Below are 27,081 nucleotides of genomic sequence, written 5' to 3'. Positions count from 1 at the left end.
CAAAATTGTCTGGGTGACCCCAAACTTTTGAACGGTAGTGTATTTCTCTTTAAAATGCAAGCATAGAAGTGACTGTAAAATAGCAGTATAAAAGACAATGTCTATGTTCGTTTTTGTTTAGGAGATGCAAGTGATGTTTAGTCGTTCTTGAGTTCTTGAATAAACAATCATAAATAGTTCATCTGTCTGGGTTTTGTTATGACAGACAATATACCACTATACTACTGTATAGTATACTATAGTATAGTGGACCTATTTGGGGGGGAAAGTCCAGGGCCATTTTTTGGTCCCAGTCCGTCCCTGGTTGTTTAGAATTGAGTATGATCTTGATTTCTGTGCATTATGCAAGGTCTGAAACAGGCTTGTAGTACTTGAGTCCAGGACTCAGACTCGAGTCTGACATGTACCCTAATTTTAAGGACTCGTGATTTAACTTGGACTTGAGCACTGATGACTCGGACTTGGACTCTGACTCATGCCTTAACTGCATTCGGACTCATAAATTGGAGACGAGGACTCTGATTTTTTTTTCTTTATTTTTTGTAACAGGCGGCACGGTGGTGTAGTGGTTAGCGCTGTCGCCTCACAGCAAGAAGGTCCAGGTTCGATAGGCTCCAGCTTGCCTGCGACCCTGTAGAACAGGATAAAGCGGCTAGAGATAATGAGATGAGATGAGATTTTTTGTAACATGCCATAATAATTTGGCATAAGATATTTATATCTGGCGGCACGGTGGTGTAGTGGTTAGCGCTGTCACCTCACAGCAAGAAGGTCCGGGTTCGAGCCCCGTGGCCGGCGAGGGCCTTTCTGTGCGGAGTTTGCATGTTGTCCACGTGGGTTTCCTCCGGGTGCTCCGGTTTCCCCCACAGTCCAAAGACATGCAGGTTAGGTTAACTGGTGACTCTAAATTGACCGTAGGTGTGAATGTGAGTGTGAATGGTTGTCTGTGTCTATGTGTCAGCCCTGTGATGACCTGGCGACTTGTCCAGGGTGTACCCCGCCTTTCGCCCGTAGTCAGCTGGGATAGGCTCCAGCTTGCCTGCAACCCTGTAGAAGGATAAAGCGGCTAGAGATAATGAGATGAGATGAGATATTTATATCTACATTAATTGTTGTACTAATTTTGTGCAAGATTGTCACACCTGCGCGCCTTGGTGCGTGCATCAGATAGAGTCTCAGGTGTGCTCCGGACAGCCCGTGTGCCAAGCGGACTCTTGTGTCGCGCTGTAAACGACTCGCACCTGCACAGGATTAAGTTGCAGTCAGCGCGCCTATATAAAAACTGTGAAAACACATTTACTTTGCAAAGTATTGAGTTGCATTGCTGACACATTACCGAGCCTTATTTCCTTGTTTGGGTTCCTGATCCCTGATTTCCTGTTTCTTGTCTTTGATTCTGCCGAGTCTACGATAGCCTGTTTGTGCCTCACTGGACCTATTGCGGGTTTCACTGTTTTACGATTTTGCCTGCTGTTCTGGATTGTTTATCTGCCTTCACTTGTATTAATAAACACACCTTCTGCACTTACATCTGTCTCCCAACCGTCTCTGACAGAATACTTCACTCTCCCTGATAAAGAGAAGCACATTCACCTGTTTAGACGTCATGTTCAGGAACAAACTCATGTTAATGGCGCTGAAACAGCCACCGTCAAATGGTGCAGTTGGAGTCTTGTTTTCAGACTCGACTCAATTTTTTTTTTAATGACTTGGACTTGGGTGGCAAGGTGGTGTAGTGGTTAGCTCTGTCGCCTCACAGCAAGAAGGTCCGGGTTCGAGCCCTGTGGCCGGCGAGGGCCTTTCTGTGTGGAGTTTGCATGTTCTTCCCGTGTCCGCGTGGGTTTCCTCCGGGTGCTCCGGTTTCCCCCACAGTCCAAAGACATGCAGGTTAGGTTAACTGGTGACTCTAAATTGACCGTAGGTGTGAATGTGAGTGTGAATGGTTGTCTGTGTCTATGTGTCAGCCCTGTGATGACCTGGCGACTTGTCCAGGGTGTACCCCGCCTTTCGCCCGTAGTCAGCTGGGATAGGCTCCAGCTTGCCTGCGACCCTGTAGAACAGGATAAAGCGGCTAGAGATAATGAGATGACTTGGACTTGACTCGGACTTGAACACTGAGGACTCCAGACTGGACTCAGACTCGAGGTTTAGTGACTTGACTACAACGCTGGTCGGAAAACACTTCTTCCTTTTTGTTATTTTGACCAGTTGTCATTTTTTGCAGTTAAATGTTCTAAGTGACCAATATTTTTATGTGTAATTTGGGGGTAGTGTATGGAATAAAACTTTTAATTTAAAAATTGTCAGTTATGGTTCGTCTTGTGATCAAAGAGAAGGTAGCGGTTCAGTAAATGGCCAGTGTGAGTTAAGCCAAGTAGTCGTTTTTCCTCCTTCCATCATTTCTTTCTCTCTTTTTGTATTTTACAATTTTCTTTTCACACATTTTTATTTATGTTCAGTCTGAATGCTCTTCTACCGCCTGATTATCTAAGAGTGGGTCAAAAAGTAACTGGATACATGCATACACACTTAAAAATCTTCTCTTCCGAGGTTTTTCCTGCATGTTCTGCTTGTTTCTTGATGTTAAAATGTCCTTGGATATCACGTCCCCTTTCAATCTCTCTTTGTCTCTCTCTCTCCCTCAATGAGACATCCATTAGCACACGGCCAGGGTGAAGAATCCAGAGTGCTCTCATTGGCTTCAATTAGCGCTAACATGTTTAACAATCAGGCCAGTAAGCGATGTAGAAAATGTGTGTCTGTGTGTTTTAGTTTTAGGCAATTGCGTACTGTACAATTAGATAATCAGTCCAATCCACTGCATGCGCTGCATCACACGTTTTTCGCCACACAATGCTGGCTAATATGTACAGTAGCTGCTACATAAGTAATGAGCTAGCAAGCTTTTACTAATATCGCACAATTAATTTGTAATTTTAATAACCTTTTTAAAATGAACGTGCAACATTTGGATAGAAATGGACTGTATGTTTTTATCCATTCTCTCTCTCTCTCTCTCTCTCTCTCTCTCTCTCTCTCTCTCTCCTGAGCTGAGGAGAAATGGCAGAAGCGGAGGCGGTGTGTGAATTGTTTTGGGCTGTTTTGAGCAGAGCAGTATTCTGACTGAATTATGTGTCATGGTGGTGTTTGTCAGCCTGCTCTCACACACCGGTCTATGTTGACGTGGCCCTGTGGAGCAGAATCAGAAATAAAAGACTTTGCATATTTATTTCTCCTCAAAAGCAGCCATCCTTGAACCGTACCGCTTTCTAAGCTGCCAACGGATATGGAAATATGGAAAAATGATACTGTATGTGTGCTTTTGGTAATGTGAGTGTACATGGAAGTTTAGTTGTTAAAGCTAGACGGCCTTTCGATTTCATAAAATCGGTGAAACTTAGTTCCTTCTGAAATTTGGTCATTGTGATATATATACGTTTATTTCTGAGATATATAAAAAAAAAACCAGGCCATTCTGTGGCTGGGAAGCTCTTTAATTTGAGAGGATTAAAGCAAATAATGTGCATGAAATCGCTCGCTTCGCGCAGTCAAGCAGACAGAGGAAGTCCATGTGTGTGCGCATGCGCGCGCATGCGCAGGCTTACCTTTGACCGTGCACTGACAATTACATCATTCTGTCGCTAAACGAACAGCTGATCACACCGAGGTGCTCGCTGAGCGCCGATATTTATTAGTTTGGTCCTGCGTTTCCTTTCCTTCGTATATAACATAACGTCTTTTCTTCTCGTTTTCTTTCCGTTACTGTAGTCGGTCTTTCACGTTTCATTCGCACACTCGCATCCTCCATTTTTCTCTCCGGTTTCAAACTTGTATCCCACAATGCCCTGCGTGAATGGGGAAAGCCGACCGCGTGATGCATGACGTAGTATCTTGAACTGGGTCATGGTGAAGGAGGAAAAAATAGCGGAGAATTTAGGGCCATGTTGAGATAAATTCATTAATTGTTCTATTAAAAAAATAATACATTTGGAAGTCTATGATTTGAATTCAGTAGATTTCGGTCCACTAAACAAAAATAATTGGGTGTCTGGGAAAATTCTTTTTATGATCCACACTTGAAAAATCTGAAAGGCAGCCTAGCTTTAATGTCTGTGTGTGTTGATGAAATGTCTATGTAGATGATATATACATAACTGTATGAATGTGTACACTATGGGTCGAGCATACAGTCTGGTTCTGCATTTGGTCATATCATGTTGTTTTGGCCAAGTGTCTCGGAGTATCTTTGATGGCTAATCTGCTAGCATTAATCAAGCCTCATGTATCAAGCCGGATAGGAACTCGTTTATTTCCAAATGGATCACAGGAGTGGTTTGGTATCCATGAAAATCTAGTTATTTTGGAAAAAGGTTTTGTAGAAAAGCTTCTGGGAATTGTTGTGAAACTACGAGTTAATAAATTAAGACCAGGCTAACCATTTGACTAGGGCAAAAGTAATGGCACCCAATAAAATGAGGAAAAGTTATTTGCTGCGATGGCTGAGCTGCATTACTGGAAGATTTAGTGTATACCACGCTTAGGAGGTACTCTTTTATTGCTTAGTCATCCTTTTTCATCTCTCTGAGCTTTGCCTTTGATGGAGTTGTGTGTTATGATGGTTAAGCCCCCTCCCCTCTCTCTCTCTCTCTCTTAGATGGAAGACCTGATAGGCCGGATGCAGGACGAGAAGAACGGCATCCCAATCCGCACTGTGAAGAGTTTTCTCTCCAAAATTCCCAGTGTGTTCTCCGGTAAGGCACATGGATAGCCAAAGATGGTGGGCTTAAAAAAAAAAGGAAAAAAAAGGCAATACAAATCTCTCATGCTTTATTAACACATAGGTAGACAAGTGGACAGTAGAGATCTGGCTAACTAGGCTACCTAATGTTAACACTCACATGTCATGTGGCAGCAGAACAACACATCATGCAAATACAAGTCAATAACTTCACGTCAAACATCTGAATGTGGGGAAATCTCAGTGACTTTGATCACGGGATGGTTATTGGTGCCAGATGGGCTGATTTGAGTCTTTCAGAAACTGTTGATCTCCTGGGATTTTTACAAATCTTCCATAAAATGGTGAGAGAAACAAAATAATAATAAAAAAAACATTCAATGAGCAGCAGTTCAAGCTGATGGGGAGGCGATGGTAACATAAACGAGACCGTCAATGATGGTGTAGCTCACTCTGGCTCCATCTAGTCCAGAAGGAACAATCTAAAGTGGGCCACCTTGCACAATAAATGTTGCAAGCTATATACATTATATACAAGCTATATATAGAAGCTATATACACCCTAGAAATACTGACCTATTTGCCAAAAAGAATCCAAAACGGCGAGGAATTGACCGAGAAGAAGCGATTTTTGTTGAACTGCTCATTAAGGCTTAATTAGTCCATAACTTCATTAATAATTGTAATGAAGCAAATCTGGATAGAAGTTATATGCACCCCAGACAGACCTATCTTCCTACCAAAAAGAATAAAAATCAGTGAAGAATTGAGAGAGAAGAAGCGATTTTCATGAAATGTGGATGACAACAGACGGACGGATGCTGGACAACTCATGATGGTATAAACTCATCGCCTGTCGACTGGATGAGCTAATAATCACTTTTTACAAATATGTTGAGCAGAAAAGCATCTCAGAATGCACAAAGCCTCAAACCTTAAGGAGGATGAGCTAAAATGGCAGAAGACCACATCAGGTTCCACTCCATCCACCAAGAACAAGAATCGGAGCCTACAGTGAGCACAGACTCACCCAAAGTGGACTAGACCGTTGGAAAGTGGACGAAACCGTTGGAAAGCTTCTGACACTCTACCACCAAATGAAGCTCTTCAGAGTCCTTGCGAGTCCCTACCTCATGGTACTCACCTGCCCAGAAGGGAATGGGTTGCCCTGAACAGAGCCAGGAGTGGAGTAGGTAGAACTAAAGACATCCTACTGAAATGGGGACGGGTGAACTCAGCTGAGTGTCGATGTGGTCATCCTAAGCAAACTATGGGACACATTCTCTGTGAGTGCGAACTGGGTCCAAATATCACCAATCAAGACCTATATGAAGCTAATCAAGAAGCCCTGAACTGGCTGCAGTACTGGCATGACAAGATATGATGATGATGAGCCAAAATGGACAGCTGAAGATTGGAAAAGGACCAGGTGAACTTCAGTCTTCATTGGGTAAGCTGTTAGCATTGAAAAATTGCTTTGATGTAAGAGGAAAATAAGTAATAAACACTTTTTGATGGGATGTTATGGGAAGAACAAACTTCTAAATTGTAACAGTACCTACTCTTCCTTTTGGGTCAAATCATGCCACCAGTTGGTTGATTTTTTTTTTTTCCTTTACCAGCATGCCCCCGTGTCTTATCCCTTACACGTGGTGTTTTCTTTCTTCCAGATTAGCAAAAATATGTGAGTAGGAAAAAAAAGAAAAGCAAATGAAAGCAATAAATGATATACAGTTGTGGTCAGAAGTTTACATACAGTGACATGTCATGGCAATATTTGGGCTTTCGGTAATTTCTTTGAACTGTTCTTTTTCTGTGGCAGAATGATTGTACAGCATACATCTCATCTCATCTCATTATCTGTAGCCGCTTTATCCTTCTACAGGGTCGCAGGCAAGCTGGAGCCTATCCCAGCTGACTATGGGCGAAAGGCGGGGTACACCCTGGACAAGTCGCCAGGTCATCACAGGGCTGACACATAGACACAGACAACCATTCACACTCACATTCACACCTACGGTCAATTTAGAGTCACCAGTTAACCTAACCTGCATGTCTTTGGACTGTGGGGAAAACCGGAGCACCCGGAGGAAACCCATGCGGACACGGGGAGAACATGCAAACTCCGCACAGAAAGGCCCTCGCCGGCCCCGGGGCTCGAACCCGGACCTTCTTGCTGTGAGGCGACAGCGCTAACCACTACACCACCGTGCCACCACAGCATACATCTTTAATAAAAAAAAAAACACTAGAAATTGGTACACAAGTTTTAATTTTCTTTGGGTTTTCTGAAATCAACACAGGGTTAAAAATTTACATACGCTCACTTAGATTATTAATTCAGAGGTGCTGAAACGTCCAAAATGTCTCTTATCTCACCAAGGTTGAAGTCTCTTAACTTCCTGTTAGTGATCATGATCAGTTTGGGTTTTCTTGAAGCAAAGTGGCTTGGCAAAGTGACTACACCTCACAATAACTTGGATACAATTGTTTGAACTGATCTTGGAATTTGCAGTTGTTTACAAATGGCTCCAAGAGACATTCTGGAGTTGTGTACATCTGCGATCCTGTTTCTCAGATCTGCACTGAGCTCCTTGGACTTTCCCATTGTATTGTGTGTTGGTCAATCCAATGAGTGCTGTAAACAAACCCATTTTATGAAGGCACAGAGATGCTACCAGCTGTAGCCAATCATGATCACTAGCAGGAAGTTAAGAGACCTCGACCTTGGCGAGATAAGAGACATTTTGGAAGTTTCAGCACCTCTGAATGAATAATCTAAGTGAGCGTATGTAAATTTTTGACCTTGTGTTGATTTCAGAAAATCCAAAGAAAATGAAAACTTGTGCACCAAATTCTAGTGCTTTTTTAATTAAAGATGTATGCTGTACAATCATTCTGCCACAGAAAAAGAACAGTTCAAAGAAATTACTGAAAGCCCAAATATCGCCATCGTCATATCCAAGATGACATTCGTGTCACTGTATGTAAACTTCTGACCACATCTGTACAACATACTACTGAGGAATGCATGTTCGTTAATATTTGACCCCTGCTTGAGTTTGAGTTTTGAAATTGTGCCGTGCGGCCAAAATAGCAAGCAGGTTGCGGAGGAATAATCTGTATTCTCGTATTCCTCCAACCTGAGTGCTTAAGTGTGGAAAACAGAATGCAGCTAATGAGATTCAACTCATCTAATGAATGACAGCGAGAGCGAAAGATGGAGAGAGACATTTGAAATATTAAGAGCAACTGAGTTGTGGATGGAAAAAGAAAGTGGTAGAGAAAATGAGAGAGAGCGAGAGAGAGAGAGAGAGAGAGAGAGAGAGAGAGAGAGAATGACTGATTCTGAGATTCCTAGAAAGAAGAGCAAGAAGTGTGCTATCAATCAGAACACCCATTTAATTTCATTCTACTCTCTCTCTCTCTCTCTCTCTCTCTCTCTCTCTCTGTGTCAGGTTTAATGAAAGCCCTGGCCCTACCAAATCCTAATGGTTGGGTCCAGATTAGATTTGTAGATGGAGGATATGATTGGATGCCGAGAGCCGAGGCCCGTATCTATCTAAGATGACTGAGCAGGAGCACCGAGCATCCAAATGTCTTTTCTAATCTTATTCGCTCCATATGAAAGACGAGTCCTCAATCTCACACTTGGCAATGCCAGCATTCTGTCATAACAGCATCTTAACAAGAGATAAAAAACCAGAGGCAGCTCCAGTATGTGAAACAGAAGAAACCAGGATGTAGAGCACAACGGAACAGAGAGTCAGATCGCGTCCCGAATACTGCGCTTAATAGAAGGTTTCTTATTATAATCTCGAAATACAGGATGGACATGAAATAAAAGAGAGCACAGACACAAAAGGCATGGATTTATTTATCATGTAAATCTCAGGCTTGTAGTACTCGAGTCTGACTCGTGCCTTAATTCTAAGGACTCGTGACTTGACTCGGACTCGTGCCTTAACTGCATTTGGACTCGTAAATTGCAGACGAGGACTTTGATTTTTTCTTTGTTTTTTGTAACATGCCATAATAATTTGCCATAAGATATTTATATCTACATTAATTTTGTACTAATTTTGTGCAAAAGTGTCACACCTGTGCGCCTTGGCATGTGCATCAGTTAGACTCTCGGGCGCGCTCCGGACAGCGCACTCATGCCAAGCAGATTCTCGCATGTGCTGTAGACGACTCGCACCTGCACAGGATTAAGGTGCAATCAGTGCACCTATATAAAAACTGTGAAAACACACTTACTTTGCGAAGTATTGAGTTGCATTGCTGACACATTACTGAGCCTTATTTCCTTGTTTGGTTTCCTGATCCCTGATTTCCTGTTTCTCGTCTTTGATTCTGCCGAGTCTACGATAGCCTGTTTGTGCCTATATTGCCTGTTTCACTGTTTTACGATTTTGCCTGCCGTTCTGGGCTGTTTACCGTCTTCTCATCTCATTATCTGTAGCCGCTTTATCCTGTTCTATAGGGTCGCAGGCAAGCTGGAGCCTATCCCAGCTGACTACGGGCGAAAGGCGGGGTACACCCTGGACAAGTCACCAGGTCATCACAGGGCTGACACATAGACACAGACAACCATTCACACTCACATTCACACCTACGCTCAATTTAGAGTCATCAGTTAACCTAACCTGCATGTCTTTGGACTGTGGGGGAAACCGGAGCACCCGGAGGAAACCCACGCGGACACGGGGAGAACATGCAAACTCCGCACAGAAAGGCCCTCATCAGCCATGGGGCTCGAACCCAGGACCTTCTTGCTGTGAGGCGACAGCGCTAACCACTACACCACCGTGCCGCCCTGTTTACCGTCTTCACTTGTATTAATAAGCACACCTTCTGCACTTACATCCATCTCCGAACCATCTCTGACAGAATACTTCACGCTCCCTGATAAAGAGAAGCCCATTCACCTGTTCATACGTCATGTTCAGGAACAAACTAATGTTAATGGCGCTGAAACAGCCACCATCAAATGGTGTGGGTGGAGTCTTGTTTTCGGACTCGACTCGGATCAATAATGGACTCGACTCGGAATTGATTCGATTTTTTTTTTTTAATGACTTAGACTTGAACACTGGGGACTCGAGACTGGACTTGGACTCGACTTTAGTGACTCGACTACAACACTGGTCGGAAAACACTTCATTCTTTTTGTTATTTTGTCCAGTTGTCATTTTCTGCAGTTAAATGCTCTAAGTGGCAATATTTTTATGTGGAATTTGGGGGAAATGTTAGTAGTGTATGGAATAAGTCTTTACTATTTTTAATTTTAAAAAAACGTCAGTTATGGTTCGTCTTGTGATCAGACAGAAGGTTGCAGTTCAGTAAATGGCCATTATGAGTTAAGCCAAGTAGTCTGTCGGTCTTTCACATTTCATTCGCACACTCGCGTCCTCCATTTTTCTCTCCTGTTTCAAATTTGTATCCCACAATGCCTTGCGCAAACGAGGAAAGCCCACCATGTAATGCATAATGTAGTATCTTGAATTGGGTCATGGTGAAGCAGGAAAAAATAGCCAAGAATTTAGGGCCACATGACCCTAAATTCATTAATTGCTCTATTTAAAAATAAATAAATGAAATTGGAATTCTGTGATTCGAATTCAGTAGCTTTCAGTCCACTGAATAAAAATAATTGGGTGTCAGGAAAATTCTTTTTGTGACCTACACTTGAAAAATCTGAAAGGCAGTCTAGCTTTAATAACATAATTATTTCATCTTAAAGTGGTGGACATGGCCCTTCATCTTTTTGAAAAACCTTGATAAACGAATTTAATTTCTTTTCAAATTGGTGGAAATGGTGTTGTACACATTTTGCAGAAATTCAAAGAAAATAATTTTGTCCTAAAATATTGGAAACTTCTCATCTCATCTCATTATCTCTAGCCGCTTTATCCTTCTACAGGGTCGCAGGCAAGCTGGAGCCTATCCCAGCTGACTATGGGCGAAAGGGGGGGGTACACCCTGGACAAGTCGCCAGGTCATCACAGGGCTGACACATAGACACAGACAACCATTCACACTCACATTCACACCTACGGTCAATTTAGAGTCACCAGTTAGCCTAACCTGCATGTCTTTGGACTGTGGGGGAAACCGGAGCACCCGGAGGAAACCCACGCGGACACGGGGAGAACATGCAAACTCCACACAGAAAGGCCCTCGCCGGCCACGGGGCTCGAACCCGGACCTTCTTGCTGTGAGGCGACAGCGCTAACCACTACACCACTGTGCTGCCCATATTGGAAACTTAGATAATTTTAAAAAAACCAAAACAAAAACAATACATTTATTTCAGTCTGATTTAAAATCATGGGAATTATCTTAAATAATTCGGAGAAAACTTTACAAAAATAATTACTTTTGCTTAAAATTAAAAAGAGTCATAGACCATTTTTGAAAAAAGAATCAATTTTAAATTGTCTTAAAATAGTGTAAAGTCTTGCGTATTTTCGAGGACACGTCAAACACATTAATTTGTCTTTAAATATAGTGAAAATGGTCTTACGTAATCCTGAGAAATTTTAATGAAATAATTATATCTATAATAACATACATTTCATAAATAAAAATATTTTGCTCTGTGTGTGTGTGCACACGTGCGTGCAAGTGTTACAGTGCTTACTTGCTTGTACACGCACAAGTCTCTAATAAATTAGACTGTGACTTTTTTCATCCTTGACATTTATTTATCCCCCGTAACCCAGTGTTTGATGAGATCACGGCCTGTTCCTGCGTGAAGCACGTTCAGCTCTCAGGCCGGTCCGGGGATTTCTGAGTAATCAGAATAACTTTGCTTTAGAAAGGTACATTAGCTTCATATAGTCCTGATGGGAAGGAGATGCACATTCAGCTGTTCGTTCAATAAAACAGGACTTTTCAAGGTCACATCCACTTTGAAGCCTCAGGCGGTACGGTGCCTGGAACAAACGGTGCTGTCAGGGATTAAGGGATGGATCAAGACGGATAGATAGAATGTCTCTGCTGCAGGCAGGAAGCAGAAAGAAGAACAAGAAGGATGACATTTCAGAACACTTCAATCCAGTAGTCAGTCTCTCTTTCTCTCTCTCTCTCTCTCTCTCTCTCTCTCTCTCTCTCTCTCCTTCTGTAAGTCCAGTGATTTTTGATTATAGTATAGTTTGATTATGTCCTTTATCAGCTATTCTATGTCTTCTTCTTCTTCTCCTCATCCTTCTTCATCTCCTCCTTCTTCTTCTTTCTTTTTCTTCTCCTTCATCTTTTCTTCCTGCTCCTACTTGTTTCTCCCCCTCCTTGTTTTTTCTACTCCTCCTCTTCGTTTTTATTTTCTTTTTGTTCTCCTCTCCTCCTACTACTGTTTTTCCCTTTTGGCTTTCTTCTTGTCCTCCTTTTCCACCTTCTCCTCTCTGTTCTCCTCCTCCTTCTCCTTCCTTTTCCTCCCTCTTCTTCTTCTTCTTCTTGTTCCCTGTTTTCCTTTTCTTTTTCTTCCTTCTTTTCTTATACTTCTTTTCCTCATCTTCCTCTTTCTCCTTCTTCTCCTCCTATCCACCCATGTCGTCGTCCTCCTCCTCCTTCTCCTCTTTCTTCTCTCCTTGTCCTTCTCCTTCTTCTCTTTGTCCTCCTCCTCCTTGTCCTCCTTCTTCTTCTTCTTGTCCTCCTCCTTCTTCTTCTCCTTGTCCTCCTCCTTGTTCTCCTTCTCCTCCTTCTCCCTCCTTGTCCTCCTCTTCCTTCATCATCATCTTCATCATCATCTTCTTTTTCTTATACGTCATTCTCCTTTTTCTCTTCCTGCTAATACTTCATTCTCCTCTTCCTTCTTATTTTCTTTTTGTTCTCCTCTTCTCCTACTACTGTTTCTCCCTTTTGTCTTTCTTCTTGTTCTCCTTTTCCCATCTCCTTTTCTACCTTCTCCTCTGTGTCTCTTCCTCCTCCTCCTCCTCCTCCTTCTTCTTCTTCTTCTCCCTTTCTCATCCTCCTTCTCTTCCCTCTTTTTTCTTTTTCTTCCTTCTTCTTTTCTTCTACTTCTTTTCCTCATCTTCCTCTTTCTCCTTCTCCTCCTCCTCTTTCTTCTCTCCTTGTTCTCCTCCTCCTCCTTCTTCTTCTTGTCCTCCTTCTTCTCCTTGTCCTTCTCCCTCCTTGTTCTCCTCCTCTTTCTTCATCATTGTCATCTTCTTCTCCTCCTTCTTCTCCTTGTCCTCCTCCTCTTCCTTCATATTCATCTTCATCATCATCATCATCATCATCATCATCATCACCTTCTTATACTTCATTCTCCTTTTTCTCTTCCTGCTAATACTTAATTCTCCTTTTCCTTCTTATTTTCTTTTTGTTCTCCTCCTACTACTGTTTTTTCCCTTTTGTCTTTCTTCTTGCTCTCATTTTCCCTTCTCCTTTTCCACCTTCTCCTCTGTGTTCTCTTCCTCCTTCTTCTCCTTCCTTGTGTCTTCTTCTTCTTCTTCTTCTTCTTCTTCTTCTTCTTCTTCTTCCTTTCTCATCCTCCTTCTCTTCCCTCTTTTCTTTTTCTTCCTTCTTTTCTTATACTTCTTTTCCTCATCTTCCTCTTTCTTCTTCTCCTCCTATCCACCCTTCTTCTTCTTCTTCTTCTTCGTTTGAATAATCTGTTCTCTTCCTGTGTCTCAGGTTCGGACATTGTGCAGTGGCTGGTGAAGAACTTGAACATTGAGGATCCAGGTGAGTGCCGACTGTAACAGAGTGTTGTGCGAGTTCAGGGTTACTGATGCTCACTATCTCTGATGAGCCAAAATACTTTCACTCCATCACATTTCCAGTTTGGCCTTTTAGTCTGTTAAACTTACCTTATACTCTAATACCAATTGACTGAAGCCCATCTGTCATCATTCACAATTTCAGTATCAGCATCAGGACCACCCTAAAACCAACACTGAGCAGATTGAGACCTTATAACATCCTGACCCTTTTTTGTCAAATATTAATGTCTTCAATATATTTTACTTCCATGACACTCAGTACAGTATGTGAGACATTTTACACCAGAATATTGCTCAGAACCATAAAGTATAAAGTTGAAACATTGATTAAGTGTCAAAGCTTAACAGCTGAATATCTTATTATTACAGAACTGCCAGAACCTGATAATTCCAAGGTCTCACAATATTCTTTGAGTAGTTGGTCCAGCTCAGGATGCATCATTGACACATGGTGGTTTTGAGAGTGAACTTGGGCTTGAAAAAGGGAATAAAAAATAAAGGAAAAATAATTACAGAGTGGAAAACAGAACACAAACAATAAAGCTTCTCGACAGAAAGCTGAAGGCCATTAATTTATAATCACAACCAGTGTGTCGGGCAGAAATGCTGAAATATTAACCAGTTGATCATTTATTAATGAACACCACACTCCCAATCAATAAGTCTCTCTGCTGTGTGTGTGGAGAGTGTAAAGGTCAGAGCAACAGAAATCGGCGATAGTGTGTGTGTTAAACTGAGCTGGAAAATTTGCAATAATGTTAAATAACAATCGCATTAAATTCTAACCGTGGTCAGGAGCGAGGAAACCTGTTTAGGTTCAACTCTTATCTGTGTTAGGATTTCTGGTAGTGTAGGAGACAGAAGGATGGGTTGATGAATGGATAGATACATTAATGAATGGATGATAACTGTTTTTATGAATAATGCATGGATGGATAGATAGTTAAATCAATGGAGGGAAGTAATGCCTTTAAAGATGGATGGATGGATGGATGGATGGATGGATGGATGGATGGATGGATGGATGGAATGGTTGAAGCATTGAATGATGGATAAATTGAAGGATGAGTATACAGTTGGCTGGATGGATGCATTGATTGAAGGATGGATAAATAAATAATAATGAAAAAATATCTGTGAAATAAATTGATAGATGAATGGAAGGATGGACAGAGAGGTGAACAGATGGATGGATGAGTGCAGTGATTGGGTGGATCAGTGGTTAAAGGATCAATCAATTGATAAATAAATGGAAGTATGAGTATATAGTTGGATGGATTTAGTCTGCTAAGTGCATTTGATGGATGGATATATGAATATTTGAATGGATGATGTACAGATGAATAGATGAATATCTCAATGAATTGACTGATGGGTGAATAGCTGACTATCTGGATGGATATCTGGATGGATGATGAATGGATGAATATATGGATGGATTATAAATAGATATCTGGATGGATGGATGGATGGATGGATGGATGGATGGATGGATGGATGGATGGATGGATGGATGGATGACTATCTGGATGGATCATGAAAAGATGATTATCTGAATGGATGATGAATAAATGAATATCTCAATGAATGGCTGGATGAATGGATAGATGAATATTTGGATGGATGCATGAATGGATGGATTGAAGGTGGAATGAATAGATGAATGTCTGGATGGATGGATTGAAGGATGAATGGATAGTTGAATATCTGGATGGATGGATGGATGGATGGATGGATGGATGGGTTGAAAGATGGATAAAGAGATTAATATCTGGATGGATGGATGAATAAATGAATTTCTCAATGAATGGATGGATGCATTGAAGGATGAATGAATAGTTGAATATCTGGATGGATGGATAGATGTATCGATTGAAAGATGGATGAAGAGATGAATATCTGGATGGATGGATGGATGAATAAATCTCAATGAATGTATGGATGGATTGAAGGATGAATGAATAGTTGAATATCTGGATGGATGGATGGATGGAGTGATTTCACCAGCGTATCAGTAATGAGTAGATTGATGAGCTGATGTACGAATGGTGCTTTATGCAGTGGAGGCTCTGCACCTGGGCACTCTGATGGCGGCGCACGGTTATTTCTTCCCCATCTCAGACCACGTGCTCATGCTCAAAGACGATGGAACCTTCTACAGATTCCAGGTGTGTGACTCTGAGTGTACGATTAAAACTCTTTGACAGAAATAACTGAAATCAGAAAAGGAAAAAAACCTAAACCAAGCTGAAACTCTCGTCCAATCGCACTCTATTCAGATGACACACTTCTAGTGGAGGACTGTACTGCTGATATTTTTAATTGAAGATAAATGAAATACAGTGATATAAAGTGTTATTCAAAACAAAATATTTATAAATACTAGCATTTTACACTCATCCTACATTCTTGGTAATGTTTCTAACGCTATACTGGCCATGTGTCTCTCCTCAGACGCCATATTTCTGGCCTTCAAACTGCTGGGAGCCAGAGAACACGGACTACGGTGAGTGGAACCAACACTGGGCCTCATTTATTCCTCTTTTAGGAAAGTTGTCTCGAAATGGATGTGTAAGCCAAACGGAACGAAAATGTTCTCCCAGCTTTCCAAAAGTGTTGTGAAAATTTTGTACTTTGTACTACGTGCACATGTTGATCATCCATATTGTGCAAGGTGTCTTCCTGGTACAGCTCATTTGCATTTAACGACGCCTACAAAACTCCATAAAAGGTCAAGTGCACAGACAGCTGGGGACATGAAATGACTGATCAGGGTAAAACAGACGTGGAAGTCATGTCAACTCATTTCTACGGCAATAAAAATATTCATCAGTGTTTTATATTAACAACAATAAGCCATTTGTATGGTGCTATTTCATGTGTCATTACTGAATACTTTTATTTATCTTAATTTATGTGTTTGTGTTGCCCTGCTTTCTTCATTTTTCAGAGACTCTAGAGATTTTTGATAAGTCATTCTGGATAAGGGCATCTGCGAAATGTTGTAAATGTAATAAAAACTAGGAGTTTAAACTTGACAGTATATATATATGGGTCCATCTCAGAAACTGGTCTCTCATTTGGGACATTATGGTCAAAAAATAAATGTTCTAAGTTTGCTATTTTTTTTTTTTTTGCATTTACCGAACACTCAATGTTTCTTTTGTCATGTTTAATAAGAATAAAGATAGTATCTTACTTTATCTGGCCTCCACTGTGGAAATTTTTTTTGATTACAATTCAAATGCTTTTGTAAAATTGATTTCCATATAAAATAACTACATCATGAAGAATTAAAGCCCCTCCTTCACAGATGAGTGAAAATATTGAATAAATTTCCTCTTTTTGATTGCTTGGGTTAAAAATGCCAAGTTATGATGACTGAATTGATTATTCACTTAAATATGAATAATATGATACATTTTGGGTATTTGATATGGTGAAATAGGACACAATGGAAAAATCAAGAACACACCGGAAAGATGAGAATAACAGCGGTGGTAAAAGAACAGCGACTGTACCGGCTGAAGGTCACGCAGGTCTCTCTGCTGCGGCGCGCGAGCAACGGGACATCACTACCACACCGGACGACACGTGAGGCGGGGGCGGGGCAAAATGACTGGCCGTAGATTCTATCAAAAATTCGATCTAAATTGACCATGGTTGCAAAATATTGGCCAAAAATACGCAAACACTACAAAATATGAAAGTAAGATGAAAAAGAAACATTCTATTGCCTTATACTGCAAGACTAAAACAAAATAAAACTGTCAAAACTCACCTTTTCAGTGATAACGTCTGAACAGATCACCCGCGTAACAGAAAGACCGCAAATGGAAGCGCGATCAACTTCTAACTGCTGGAGTGGAAAATTCCATTCTATACATGCAAATTGTTAATGTGTGTCCTTCCCCGCACACAAATAACACGCTACGGTAAAAAATAGACCACGACTCATTTTATAGCTCAGAAATTCATACAAGACCAGCTACCATCGTAACATATTCTGTAAGAAACATATTCTATACCTAACTTTCAGCTTTCGTTTAAAAAATAAAATTGCAGATTTATAACTAAATTTTTATATGGCGTAGTGATTTTAAGTTACTACTTTTGGTGAGGTCGTGACCTTGACCCTGAGGCTTTCTGTTTAGATCAAAACACACGATCATATTGGTTTTGGGTTTGTGGAAAATGGAGTTACGACGATGATCAAATATTTTGCATGATGTTTTATTACGGTTATGATTATTCTGTGAGCGCACCAATCCTTAGGTGGATAAAGTTACAACTTAAAATACAATTAGTGATAACTGCAGACTTTTCAGTGGACTACAACCTTTTTAAGGGAATGCGATGTAGTCAACCATTTATCATGTCCCAGATCAAGCCGCCATTTTTCCACAAATTTGCAAAATTTTTGCCAAATGCTGAATAGAATATTCAAATAAAAGATTTAGTTTTATCTGTGGCGGCACGGTGGTGTAGTGGTTAGCGCTGTCGCCTCACAGCAAGAAGGTCCTGGGTTCAAGCCCCGGGGCTGGCGGGGGCCTTTCTGTGTGGAGTTTGCATGTTGTCCGCGTGGGTTTCCTCCGGGTGCTCCGGTTTCCCCCACAGTCCAAAGACATGCAGGTTAGGTTAACTGGTGACTCTAAATTGACCGTAGGTGTGAATGTGAGTGTGAATGGTTGTCTGTGTCTATGTGTCAGCCCTGTGATGACCTGGCGACTTGTCCAGGGTGTACCCCGCCTTTCGCCCGTAGTCAGCTGGGATAGGCTCCAGCTTGCCTGCGACCCTGTAGAAGGATAAAGCGGCTAGAGATAATGAGATGAGAATGAGTTTTATCTGTATTATTTCTTTCATCATTTTATTTCAAATTAAAACCAACATCACCATTCAAAACCGTATAGTTTATTGACTGTGAGTATATTTAGTGGGGGACCCCCACAGTACCCAGTTTCTGAGACAGACCCATATATATATATATATATATATATATATATATATATACACACTACCGTTCAAAAGTTTGGGGTCACCCAGACAATTTTGTGTTTTCCATGAAAAGTCACACTTTTATTTACCACCATAAGTTGTAAAATGAATAGAAAATATAGTCAAGACATTTTTCTGGCCATTTTGAGCATTTAATCGACCCCACAAATGTGATGCTCCAGAAACTCAATCTGCTCAAAGGAAGGTCAGTTTTATAGCTTCTCTAAAGAGCTCAACTGTTTTCAGCTGTGCTAACATGATTGTACAAGGGTTTTCTAATCATCCATTAGCCTTCTGAGGCAATGAGCAAACACATTGTACCATTAGAACACTGGAGTGATAGTTGCTGGAAATGGGCCTCTATACACCTATGGAGATATTGCACCAAAAACCACACATTTGCAGCTAGAATAGTCATTTACCACATTAGCAATGTATAGAGTGGATTTCTGATTAGTTTAAAGTGATCTTCATTGAAAAGAACAGTGCTTTTCTTTCAAAAATAAGGACATTTCAAAGTGACCCCAAACTTTTGAACGGTAGTATGTGTGTGTGTGTGTATATATATATATATATATATATATATATACACACACACACTTTATTCAGACATCAGAACAGGAAAAATTGTGATCTCAAAGTGCGACTTTCTTTCACTGTGACATGGGTGTTGGTTTGAGCCAGATTTGAGTATTTCAGAAACTGCTGATTTCTTGCGGTTTTCACACACAACAGTCTCTAGAGTTTATGCAGAATAGTGCGAAAAACAAAAAACATTGAGTGAGTGAGTGACAGTTCTGTAGCTAGAAACAAACGCCTTGTTGAAAAGAGAGGTCAGAGGAAAATGGTTCGAGCTTTTTTGCCAGGAAGGATATAGTAACTCATATAATCACTCTTTACAACCATGGTGAGCAGAAAAGCATCTCAGCATGCAACAGAAAATCGAAAACCACATTGGGTTCCAGTCCTGTCAGCCAAGAACAGGAAACTTAGAATCAACGTCAAGTTTCTATTCAAGTGGCCAGTGAGTGTATATCCTTCTTATATGAAAGTTTACACACAGGAACATGAGTAGGATACGGACATTTTTTCCAAGGTTACTTTCAGGTTTTTCATGAATACCAAATTTTTTGTCGAAACACTCATGACCAATTTACAATTAAATCTGTTAGTGTCCACCTTGATAAACAAGGCCTGGTGTCGCCAGTGAAAGGTTTGATACACAAACCTGACTCACTAATCATTGTGTGATTGGAACGTAGAGGTTCAACCAGGATGATAAAGCTGATGGTATGAGAATTGTGCAATGCAGTACAGAGCACAGTATCTTTGAGGTTTATTTCATTGCATTTTTGAGGGAGTGACTGTTTGTTTATAGCTGCTGTAATGTAAGTGATACATTATAGTAGCTATAAATATATAACATATTATAACGCTAATACAAGATTAATCAAATCTCATATAATTTACAGTTTTTCCACGTAATTACGTCGTACATTCCCCGATGCCGAGTTGTCTATAAGCCCATGTACGACAAAATTGAGTGGAATAACTGTTTTATTCGATCCACGTTCACTGGATTTTGAGAAACATTTTTATTTTTTGCAAATTTGATAAATAAAAACTTTATACAAAATGTCTAACAAAATAATTTCTGCTTAGAATGTAAACAAACTGGCGAAATGACAGTAGCAATTTGTGAAAAATGCGATAATTCTTAAAAAATACAAAAGATAAGTGCTTACCATCAAATACTTTTATTCCACAATTTGTCGCTTTTTTGTATTTTTTGGGGTTTTGTTTTCGAGTAGAGCTTTTATTTCGTCCTCGGTTGGTTCAGGAACACGCGCCGCCATTTTGTTTTTCTCTACTCACGGTATATGAGCTGATATCCTAGTAGTAGAGTAGCCAATCAGAGTGCGTGATCGCTCATTTCCAGTGAAATAGAATAAACAAACAAATAAATAAATAAATCATGGCCAAGTTTTACGAATTGCTTCGCACGATATCTATTCATTGCCTTGTTTTAATAACTCGTGGCCATGTTTTTTAATTAGTTCTGAATAGCATTGCCTGCTCTTTATTTGCATCTCTCTCATTTAGGCCACTGAAAACATCTGTATCTGATGGTATGGAAAGTACAGAGCCTGCAACCCCACGATTTAACTAAAACGACGGAACAAGCCCACTGAGGTCGCCAATTTGTAAAACGTGGCCACGTTGAGTTAAATCATAGTTCCACTGGCTCTGTACTGTCCATAAGTAAAACGTGACTACGACTTAACTAAAATGTGGCCATGAATTAGTGTGTACGTATACAGTGCTCAGCGTAAATGAGTGCACCCCCTTTGAAAAGTAACATTTTTAACAACATAATCAATGAACACAAACAATTTCCAAAATGTTGAAAAGACAAAGTTTAATATAACATCTGTTTAACTTATAACGGGAAAGTAAGGTTAATAATATAAACTTAGATTACACGTTTTTCAGTTTTACTCAAATTAGGGTGGTGCAAAAATGAGTACACCCCACAACAAAAACTACTACATCTAGTACTTTGTATGGCCTCCATGATTTTTAATGACAGTCTTCTAGTCATGGAATGAACAAGTTGGCGACATTTTCCAACATCAATCTTTTTCCATTCTTCAACAACGACCTCTTTCAGTGACTGGCTGCTGGTTGGAGAGTGATGCTCAACTTGTCTCTTCAGAATTCCCCAAAGAAAATAATTTCTTTCCACCACAAAGGTGAAGGCTACAAGATCAGCAAAGCTTTACTTATCAGTCAGAATACTGTAGCAAAAGTGGTCCAAAAATTTAAGAAAGATGGAACTGCAACCATCTCACAGAGACGTCCAGGTCGTCCACGGAAGTTAACACCTCGACAGGAGCGTCTTCTGATGAGAAGGGTTGAAGAAAATCGGCATGCAAGTTCACTGCAGTTATCTAAAGAAGTAGAAAGCCAAACTGGGGTGACTATTTCCCGTGACACAATACGGCAGGGGTCTTCAATCCTATCCACAAAGGGCCAGTGTGGCTGCAGGCTTTCATTCCAACCAAGCAGGAGCTATACCTGATTTCACTTGTTTAATCATTTCACCCTCGTCTCCAGTCAACAATCAAGTGAGCCTCCAATTTGGCTGTAATGAAAGCCTGCAGCTACACCGGCCCTTTGCGGATAGGATTGAAGACCCCTGCAATACACTGCAGAGGAATGGCATGCATGGATGCCGTCCACGAAAGAAGCCTCTCCTAAAGCCCAGGCACAAAAAAGCCCACCTAGAGTTTGCCAGGGCCCATGCTGACAAAGATGAAGACTACTGGGACTCTATACTCTGGAGTGATGAGACCAAGATAAATGTTTTTGGAACTGATGGCTTCAAAACTGTATGGCATCGCAAAGGTGAGGAATACAAAGAAAAATGCATGGTGTCTACAGTGAAACATGGTGGTGGCAGTGTCCTTATGTGGGGCTTCATGAGTGCTGCTGGTGTCGGGGAGCTGCATTTCATTGACGGCATCATGAATTCACAGATGTATTGCTCTATACTGAAAGAGAAGATGCTACCATCACTCCATGCCCTTGGTCGTCGTGCACTTTTCCAACATGACTAAACACACATCAATGGCAACTGTTGGATTTCTGAAGAAGAACAGGGTGAAAGTGATTCAGTGGCCAAGTACGTCTCTTGATCTGAACCCAATCGAACACCTATGGGGAATTCTGAAGAGACCAGTTGAGCATCACTCTCCATCCAGCATCCAGTCACTAAAAGAGGTCATTGTTGAAGAATGGAAAAAGATTGATGTTGCAAAACGTCTCCAACTTGTTCATTCCATGCCTAGAAGACTTGGTGCTGTCATTAAAAATCATGGAGGCCATACAAAGTACTAGATGTAGTAGTTTTTGTTGTGGGGTGTACTCATTTTTGCACCACCCTAATTTGAGTAAAACTGAAAAATGTGTAATCTAAGTTATATTATTAACCTTACTTTCACGTTATAAGTTAAACAGATGTTATATTAAACTTTGTCTTGTCAACATTTTGGAAATTGTTTGTGTTCATTGAGATATTGTTTAAAATGTTACTTTTCAAAGGGGGTGTACTCATTTACGCTGAGCACTGTACAGTATATACTTTGCACCATCTGTGTGTCCTTGGCCCTTGGCTCACGGGACTCACAAGCTTAGGTCACTGTAATTTTATGCACCCCACTTGGAGATGAGTGTGTGTCGCGAGATGTGTGACGCATTCAAGGGAATGTGTGAAGAGCCTAAATGCTATTGCAACAATCTCATATCAGTTATCAGAAACGGTCAAGTCAAGTGTGTAAAACATCTGTGGCACCCCTGTGTGTGTTTACTGTAATTCTCACCTCTGTTCTCTCTCTATCTCACCATACAGCGGTGTACCTGTGCAAACGTACGATGCAAAACAAAGCTCGTCTGGAGCTGGCTGACTACGAGGCAGTAAGAAATGATGATATTCATACTTTCACACATGAAACTAAAAAAATGAAAGAAAAAAAACTAACTAGAAAATAATCTCATCTCATCTCATTATCTCTAGCCACTTTATCCTGTTCTACAGGGTCGCAGGCAAGCTGGAGCCTATCCCAGCTGACTACGGGCGAAAGGCGGGGTACACCCTGGACAAGTCGCCAGGTCATCACAGGGCTGACACATAGACACAGACAACCATTCACACTCACATTCACACCTACGCTCAATTTAGAGTCACCAGTTAACCTAACCTGCATGTCTTTGGACTGTGGGGGAAACCGGAGCACCCGGAGGAAACCCACACGGACACGGGGAGAACATGCAAACTCCACACAGAAAGGCCCTCGCTGGTCATGGGGCTCGAACCCAGGACCTTCTTGCTGTGAGGCGACAGCGCTAACCACTACACCACCGTGCTGCCCTCCTAGAAAATAATATGGTGTTTTAATCCAGCATCGAGTACAGAAGTTCAGTATTGGACCACTGCTGTAAAATATTCACAGCTGTGTGTAGTATTAACGCATTTGATATATACATTAAACTCGTTACAATAATTCTATAATCATGTTATCACAGTGATTTCATCTGCTCAGTCTATAAAACACACTGTTCTTCATCCATTAGTAATCGAATCCATTTGTTGCAGCAGGAAATTTGAATCATTTTCTCAGTAAAAGAAACTTTACTTCAGTCGAGCGCTGTGATTTAAAGATGATTTATAATGGAAGAAATGGAAATAAGATGTATTTGTTCAAGTTATTTATTGTATCATGTTATGTCTTCAATTATATAGTTTCTAAAGTTAAGTCTATCCTTTTATCCAATCTCATCTTCTCATCTTCCCTCCCGTGATGCAGGAGAGTTTAGCGCGGCTCCAGCGTGCCTTCGCCAGGAAATGGGAGTTCATCTTTATGCAAGCAGAAGCACAAGCTAAGTATGTGTTCTATTAACCAAACTGTCCAGCTGTGTGTTTGAAGCTTCCAGGTGTTACCAATGCCTTATTTTGTATTCAAGTCAAAATCCCTTCCCTGCCAGAATCTTCCCAGACAGTCTCCTGTCCCAGTACTAACCAGTTCTTTAAGGCGTATGGGTGTGGCGCCGATCTCTGTTTCCATAGCTCTCGGTCTCTCGCCTATACAGCTAGGGTTGCAGTGGGGGTCTAGTCCTCTGGTAACCGTGAGAGTTTGACTCCCTACTCACATCTGTATTGCAGCATGCCTTGCTGGATAGCAGTAGGTTCCATTTTTATGATGGTTTTTGGTATGACCCGACTGCGAGTAGAACTCGCAATCTCCTGGTCGAGAGACGGACACGCTAACCACTAGGCCAGCTTGTGGTCTTTTTTTCATCTCATCTCATTATCTCTAGCCGCTTTATCCTTCTACAGGGTCGCAGGCAAGCTGGAGCCTATCCCAGCTGACTACGGGCGAAAGGCGGGGTACACCCTGGACAAGTCGCCAGGTCATCACAGGGCTGACACATAGACACAGACAACCATTCACACTCACGGTCAATTTAGAGTCACCAGTTAACCTAACCTGCATGTCTTTGGACTGTGGGGGAAACCGGAGCACCCGGAGGAAACCCATGCGGACACGGGGAGAACATGCAAACTCCGCACAGAAAGGCCCTCGCCGGCCACAGGGCTCCGAACCCGGACCTTCTTGCTGTGAGGCGGCAGCGCTAACCACTACACCACCGTGCTGCCCTCCAAAACGCTTATTTTCACTTATTTTGACACATTTCAAAAAAAAAAAGTTGGAAGGTAAGCATTTACCACTTTATAATATTCCCATTCCTTCTCACAACACTTAAAAAGATGTTTAGGGACTTAAGACACCGAGTGATGAAGTGTTTCAGGTGTGATTTTGTCCCATTATTCCTGCAAACAGGTCTGAAGGTGTGCAAGAGTACGGGGTCGTCACTGTCATATATTTTTCATTTCAAAATTCTCTACACATTCTCTATTGGGGACAGAGAGAACACGCCCTCTTCTTCCACCTGGAATACTGATTCATCTGATCACAATACACATTTCCACTGTGTGATGATCCATCCCAGATGCCTCCGAGCCCAGAGAAGTCGACGGTGCTTCTGGACACAGTTAACATAAGGCTTCCTTTTTTGCACAGTAAAGTTTTAACTGGTGTTTGTGGATGTAACTCTGTAGTGTAGCTTGACAAAGGTTTGCTAAAGTAATCCCAAGCCCATGTGGTTATATCAGCTGTAGATGAATGACGGTTTTTGATGCAGTGCCATCTGAAGGATCGGCGATCACGGGTGTTCAGATTAGGCTTGAGCCCTTTGCCCTTTATGCACTGAAATTCCTCCAGATTCCTTGAAATGGAGATTGGCGCCACACCCATGCGCCTCAAAGAGCTGGTTAGTACTGGGACAGGAGACTGCTTGGGAAGACCAGATCCTGGTGTGGCAGGGATTTTGACTTTGGCTTGATTGCCTGCCTCGCTAGGCGTGATCATGATATATCAATCTATACACACACAGAAATGCTCACAGAGCCACATCTGTGACTCGAGTGGGTTACTCAACCGTTATTTTTGGTGTTTGAAAAAGACAGTATAGCTTAAAATTGTGACATCAGTTCATGGCATATCCAGTATATACCATGACTGTCCTGTCCTTCCCCACACCAAGTGGCGGCACCGATCTCCGTTTCACAGCCCTCGGCCTCTCACCTATTACATAGCTAGGGTTACAGAGGGGGGCTAGTCCTCTGGTAACCACGAGAGTTTGACTCTCCACTCACATCTGTATTGCAGCGTGCCTTGCCAGATGGTAGTAGGTACCATATTTATGATGGTCTTTGGTGTGACCCGACCGTGAATAGAACTCCCGATCTCCCGATCGAGAGGCAGACACGCTAACCACTAGGCCACTAGCCGGTTATACCATGACTGACTCACACCATATCCATTATCCGTTTTTTTTTTTTTAACGTCACGAGATACATTGTTTAATCAAAGGTGGAGCTATTTTATATTACGTGAGCCCTCCTTGGCCAATCCCTGCACGGGAATGTTTTGATGAGGGATATAATATTCACTATTCAGCGTTACTCAGAACAAGCTACCGAGTTAACTATGATGAGTGATGTATATATTCCTTTTCAAAACAGTGAACTGTATAGTCAGAGTTATAGATATACAAGTGAATATGTCTGTATGTTGATTAATCTAAAGCAAATACTTGTATATAAAGTGCAACTTGTTTAAAGGTAAAGAAGTATTACTGTGTTTACAGTTGATGATGTGAGCGGCCATGCTGATTTGACGTCACTCCCTGAACTCTAGAGTTTCTGATGAGGAATTCTATGTACAGAAAGGATGTTTTCTTTGTTTTGTTTTTTTTTCAACCAGTCAGAGACCAAGTTACTAGTTTAGTTGGATGCAGCATTAGGGATCTCATCAGGAATGATTGTAGACGTGATGATAAATTAATTAATTGTCCTCCTTCCTGTCTAGAGTCGATAAGAAGAGGGACAAAATCGAGAGGAAAATTCTTGACAGTCAGGAGCGAGCTTTCTGGGATGTCCACAGACCAGTGGTAAGAGGACAACTCTGTATGTGTGTGTTTCTCTGTGTGTGGTGTAGTATACAAAAGGGAAGAATGCATTTTTGGGAAATTTCATATAAATTTCTATCTCGATTCAGGTACAGTATAGAGTAGAGTTCTGAGAATAAGATTCGTCTTTATTAATGTCAGTGGAACCATTTTTAAAAAAAATTCTTGAAACATTAAAGACTGTTGCATTCATGTTATAGTTTCACTTTTTTATCCCTCGCTGGGCGAAAGGCTTGAAGGGGGATTATGTCGTGGCGATTTCCGTCTGTCTCGGGAAGGGTGCTCACCTTCTGAAATCAACTCCTCTCTCAATTTTTGGAGGAATTTCATGAAACTTGGCAGGATTCTTTGTTATATGTCATTAATACACATATTTTTAATTTTGTTCAATTTGGTCACATTTTACCAGAGTTACAGCCCTTGATTACCAACCTTGTACTTTCACAATTTCATGAAGGTGTGCTTGCCTTCTGACATCAACTCCTCTCAGAATTTTTGGCCGAATTTCTTGAAGCTTGGCAAAAGACC

The 27,081-nt window shown here is 41.2% G+C and overlaps 1 protein-coding gene across 6 annotated transcripts in view; it reads left to right on the top strand.

Annotated features, from left to right (window-relative positions):
* Positions 1-4,654: 4,654 nt before the first annotated feature.
* rgs7a (regulator of G protein signaling 7a) overlaps positions 4,655-27,081 on the top strand; it is a 56,880-nt gene continuing 34,453 nt past the window's right edge. For 4 of the 6 annotated variants that reach the window (XM_060932879.1, XM_060932880.1, XM_060932877.1 and 1 more), the window contains exons 1-7: positions 4,655-4,751; positions 13,379-13,429; positions 15,529-15,635; positions 15,922-15,973; positions 22,874-22,938; positions 23,829-23,905; positions 26,454-26,535. In XM_060932879.1, coding sequence (XP_060788862.1) covers positions 4,655-4,751; positions 13,379-13,429; positions 15,529-15,635; positions 15,922-15,973; positions 22,874-22,938; positions 23,829-23,905; positions 26,454-26,535 — 531 coding nt within the window. The remainder of the gene's footprint in view (positions 4,752-13,378; positions 13,430-15,528; positions 15,636-15,921; positions 15,974-22,873; positions 22,939-23,828; positions 23,906-26,453; positions 26,536-27,081) is intronic. The other 2 variants (XM_060932878.1, XM_060932881.1) reach the window with 2 other exon arrangements.

This window comes from Neoarius graeffei, chromosome 11, assembly GCF_027579695.1.
Source record: "Neoarius graeffei isolate fNeoGra1 chromosome 11, fNeoGra1.pri, whole genome shotgun sequence".
Classification (NCBI taxonomy): domain Eukaryota; kingdom Metazoa; phylum Chordata; class Actinopteri; order Siluriformes; family Ariidae; genus Neoarius; species Neoarius graeffei.
The sequence above is the reverse complement of the archived record's forward strand: the minus strand, read 5'-3'. Positions and strand labels throughout refer to the sequence as shown.